Source organism: Corvus brachyrhynchos, unplaced genomic scaffold (assembly GCF_000691975.1).
Source record: "Corvus brachyrhynchos isolate BGI_N302 unplaced genomic scaffold, ASM69197v1 scaffold97, whole genome shotgun sequence".
Taxonomy (NCBI): domain Eukaryota; kingdom Metazoa; phylum Chordata; class Aves; order Passeriformes; family Corvidae; genus Corvus; species Corvus brachyrhynchos.
Window position 1 is genome coordinate 2,853,432 of NW_008239758.1, and position 4,859 is coordinate 2,858,290.

At 40.9% G+C, this 4,859-nt stretch overlaps 1 protein-coding gene across 1 annotated transcript in view; it reads left to right on the forward strand.

The window, feature by feature from the left end:
* The first annotated feature begins 4,843 nt into the window (after nucleotides 1–4,843).
* Nucleotides 4,844–4,859, forward strand: part of SPATA5L1 (spermatogenesis associated 5 like 1) — a 7,290-nt gene continuing 7,274 nt past the window's right edge. Inside the window, 1 exon segment of the mRNA XM_017742546.1 lies at nucleotides 4,844–4,852. Within this exon segment, the coding sequence (XP_017598035.1) occupies nucleotides 4,844–4,852 (9 nt within the window).

The following is a 4,859-nucleotide window of genomic DNA, read 5'->3' on the forward strand; positions in this document are numbered from 1 at the left end:
AGCAGGAATCTGGCTCTGCAGCAATCCCCCGTGAACTCTCTTCTCACACAGACATCCTCAATCCTGAGAACTCTCATGAACACCGTCCTTTGAGAAGTACTCTCCAGTCTCCTCTTGTACCTACATACAGTTTTGCATCCACAGCATCCTTCCATGGAGTTCTACCTATCTACTACCCACCATGCCATGGATTGCCTCTTTTGCTTTGTTTTGAACAGAGGTCTGAGTAGCATCAGTTGTTCTGGCATTGGAAGAGACCTTTAAAATGGGCATTTCCAATCCAAATGACAATTCTGCAAACCTCTTCCACAGCCACCTCAAAGTTTTTCTCCTGTCTTGAGGAGACATCATGTACTTTTAGTCATTTCGTGAACTGAAGCCATTCCGTACCTTTGATAATTCTTGCTGCCTTCTCTGAACCTATCCCAGTTCTAATACGTATTTTTGAGGACAGGAGAGCTGAAGTACACACAATATCTGAAGTACAGGGGTACCACCAAAACAACAGGACAAAGAAAGATTTTGCTCTGTTCTCTGTTCCTTATTAAATTCACACTAACATTTAATTTGCTTTTTGAACATCGAGCACTGAGCTATTTCCATGGAATCATCTATCCTGATGCTCTAAAAGTGACCCTTCCCTTTGATTGCTCTCCCTTTGTTGCCCTTTGTTCTCATACCTGTATACTGAATTTAATCTGCCATTTTGCTGCTAAGCCCCTCACGTTTGTATGGTCCTTCTTTAATTCTCAACAATCTACTCTCATTCCTATACTGAACACCACACAAGGATCTCACTATTACACATCCAAAAGAAGATTTAGTGAACCACTGGATTATATATTATGCTGAAACTTACAACCAAGCATCTCTAAGCAGTAATCAAAACGTGCTAAAGACAAATACTGACAAATTGAAAAATGTATCTTGTTAAACTATCTGCAGCTGTCCATTTCCCCTTCTTTGAAAAGCTTTCACCCCAAAGTTTCAAGAGAAAGGGAATGTGTAGTTGGGACTCCAGTCACTCCCAAAGAAATGTAGCCTCGAAGAATAAAATCCTTTCCTTGGCAACTTAAGACAAGTGAGTGTCCACTGGAAGGCTCCAGGTGCAGGCACACGTTTTTCCTGATGCATCTACTGTGGTGGCAATGACTTCCAGCAGAGATGCAGCATCTCTGGTATCTACCTAAGGTGCAGTCATTTCACCGTAGCTTTTGCCAGCAGGCAGAGATTTTCCACACAGTAAGGCACGAGCCAAACCCCATATGCCTTGCCCATCCAAAATTCCTAACAGTAATGGGAACTTCTTCCATGGAAAGATACAAGACTGGATGTTCACTGGAAAATTAAGTAAACACATTGAGGGTGGCCCTCCCAGAAAGACATGCAGACATGCAGAAACTCTTTCCACTCCTTTTCTAAGCATGTCTTTACTATTTATTTATGAAGTTTTGTTATAATAAAGCCTGGTGTTTGAAATGTGCAATATCTAGCCTAAGTGTAATACAGCACTTATACCTAGTCAAAGAACCCCCACAAATACTAAAATTCTGCCCTAATGCATATACATGCCAGTTACTCACTTTGAACTATCCTTATTTGATCAATAAACAATCAGACCACATCTTCAAATCCATCTACCATGAAATAGGACTATGTTAAAAACACAGTTCATTTGTCAATTGAAAATAAAAATTTCCATTCCAATAATAGATAGGGTAAAACCTACTGAAAAAAATACAGCTTAATATCTTATTTACTTTGTATGCTGGGAATTATTGTAACAAGACACAATTATTTTATTTCATGAGTTATAATAATTGGGAATTTTGAACATTAGTCCATCAAAACCCAATACATATATTTAAAAAAAAAACCCAACAAAATATTGTCCTTTCTTTTTAGAACCTTTAATAATTGTATGTTGTCCTTTAAAAAAAGTTAATCTGGCCCACTAAATATGACAAAAAAAAAAAAAAAATTCTTCCCCAGAAATAGAGAGCAACAAGCCCAACAAGAAAAAGTAATGAAGCTGAAAATTATGTGAACACTCACTGTGCTGGTTTTTCAGTTTCATATTAGAAATGGACGGAAGACAATGCTGGACAATTTCTCCAAGAACTGATGACTACTCTCTCCAAATTATCAGATCTGAAAGGAGAAATACAGCCATTCTTGAAGATCAGCTGCCATCTAGTGAATGGTGAGAAAACTGTTTAAAACATTACTTTCTTTTTTTTTTTTTTTTTTTGTCGATTTAAACTAGATTCTTGGTTGAGTATTTTTTGTCACTTTGTCACTGTAAATTTTGGGGTCTGTAAAATATTCAGGAGCATGGCTACTAAAAAGGATGCATTTGAAACCAGAGCCATGTCACTCAGCAAAATTTTCTATTAAAATATATCAATAATATATATGTGATCCAACAGTTTGTTCAAGAAAAGCCAATCGTGTGCACTTTCAATAGGACATATTGGTTTTTGGGGGGCTTCACTATACTAAGAACTGAACTATCAGTGGCTTAAAGTAAAATAATCAGTATTACAGCAATAAACTACAGCAAAAACTTCAAGAAGTTTAAGTTAAAATTGACTGAAATGTGCTCATCAAGCAACAATAGCAAAGTTTTTCTGTTGGACACCAACTTTTGTTACTTTATTACTTAAGATTAGATTTGCAGGTGTTTTCCTTCTCATAAGAAATCAGATTTTCCAGATGATACAATAAGCCTGTTAGAAGGACCCACTATATATATGAAGATAAACCACAGAGCTCATTGCAAATATTCCATTTTCCATACTTTTCTTTCCTAAACACAGCTTTCTGAAACCAAGCAGAGGCTCTACCACTTACAGTTTGAAACTCTGAAACACAAATCTGCCATTTTAAGCAGAGGATGTTTTTTGTTGAATCGAGTACGCACTTGAGGGCACTCGTGTTTATGAGAGCCTTTGACAGAAAGAAATAAAACAAGAGAATGTGTTTAGAAGACATTGGCTTGAAAATACATTCTCCTGCTTGGAATGAAAGCTCCTTCTCATCTTTTGTCTGTACATTCTCTGGACAGACATTAGTATGTCCTATACCAAATACCTGGTAAGTCTACATATTCCATAGAAGCATATTCCACAGAAACATTTGCATACATGTGTAGTACAAAACCGTGCTGTGAAAGGAAAGATTCGGTAGAGGAATAGAAAATAAACACTGAAATGAGAAAATCTGGTCATGAATTGAAAGGAAATGTATTACAGGCCCTTTTGCACATAATTAGGCTTAAAGAGAAGGCTTGCTGGTTTTCACACTGTGCAGCCCTACGACATTCTTGTGAGTTCCTGTTCAGCATTTAGAATTATTAGGAGCTGGTTCTCTTAGCACTGCCTGCTTTTATTCATATGGCTTACTGAAATATTTTGTGTACAGCCTTAGCTCAGTAAGGAATGTGATTAACAGGACACCATCAAAAAGGTTTTCTTACGCTGCCGCTTCTGAGGCCTTCAGAATACAAGGCAGGACAGATTGTAGTTGTGCTGTAAACCACTTTCTCTGGGTTTTCTGTGAATACAACTGTGTCTGGCTGCCATCATGCATTTGAGATCCCAATTCTTGTATGTCTGTGGCCTCAAAGTCTGTGTGTATTCAGAGTATGTGTGACTTTATTTAAAACAAAGCTACTTGCAAGAATAAAACTATGCACACGCTAAATTTTATCTTGTAGCCCACAATGCTGGCAGACATCCTGGAAGGTTTTTATTCATAGCACAATTGAAGAAGGTGGTGGACCAAAACTTTTCTTAAATGCTGACTAAGCATTTGTCAGAGCAACATACTACAACAGTTTTACCAAATGTCGAACGAATATTCTGTGTCTTAATTACTTGTACCAGCAGCTTCTCAAGTTAGTCGTGGGGCTCCACACATGGTTTTTTAACCAGCAACCACAGCTGACTCAATCCTGACCACTGGAGACAGAGGTACTACCCTGAGCCAAGGGAAGCACAGACAGGAACATGGGAATGGGGAAGCCCAACATTTGGGAACATGTTTAAGATGCACCAAACAAGTAGGTGGCACTGAGGAGACAAAAAGAGGACAAAGAAATGAGGGTGGCAAACAAGCCCTGCCATGACCAGCTCTGTGGAGAACAAGCCAGATGGCAATTAAGTTTTTTACTCCGTGCATTTCGTCTGTAGGATGAGGATAGAAGAAATCTCCAGTACACAGCATTCACCTCACAGGCATTGCTTTGACAGCCCTTCAAAAGGGAAGGCGCAGGGTGGTGGCTGAGGCAGGGTGTGAGGGAGGTGGCGGACATCAAGTACTATGGGCAGTTCTGGGCCCCTCAGTTCAGGAAGGACATTGAGAGACTGGAGCAGGTCCAGAGAAGGGCAGCTTAGATGGTGAAGGGCCTGGAGCACAAGTCCTGTGAGGAGCAGCTGAGGGAGCTGCGGGTGTTCAGCCTGGAGAAAAGGAGGCTCAGGCCTTATCATTCTCCACAACTCCCTGAAAGGCGGCTGTAGCCAGGTGGGGCTTGGCCTCTTCTCCCAAACAAGTGACAGGAAGAGAGGACACAGCCTCAAGCTGCACCAGGGGAGGCTTAGGTTGAACATTAGGAAAAATTTATTCACAGTAAGGGTGATTAGACATTGGAATTACCTGCCCAAGAGTCACCGTTCCTGACGGTGCTTACGGACAGACTGGACGTCACCCTTAGTGCCACGGTCAGGCTGACACGGTGGCGCTGGGACACGGGCTGTACCCGATGATCTCAGAGCTCCATTCCTACCGAATGAACTCCGCGGCAGCTGAGGCGGCGCCCAGCGCGCGTGCTCCGCTGTGGCGCATGCGCGGGGCCGCCC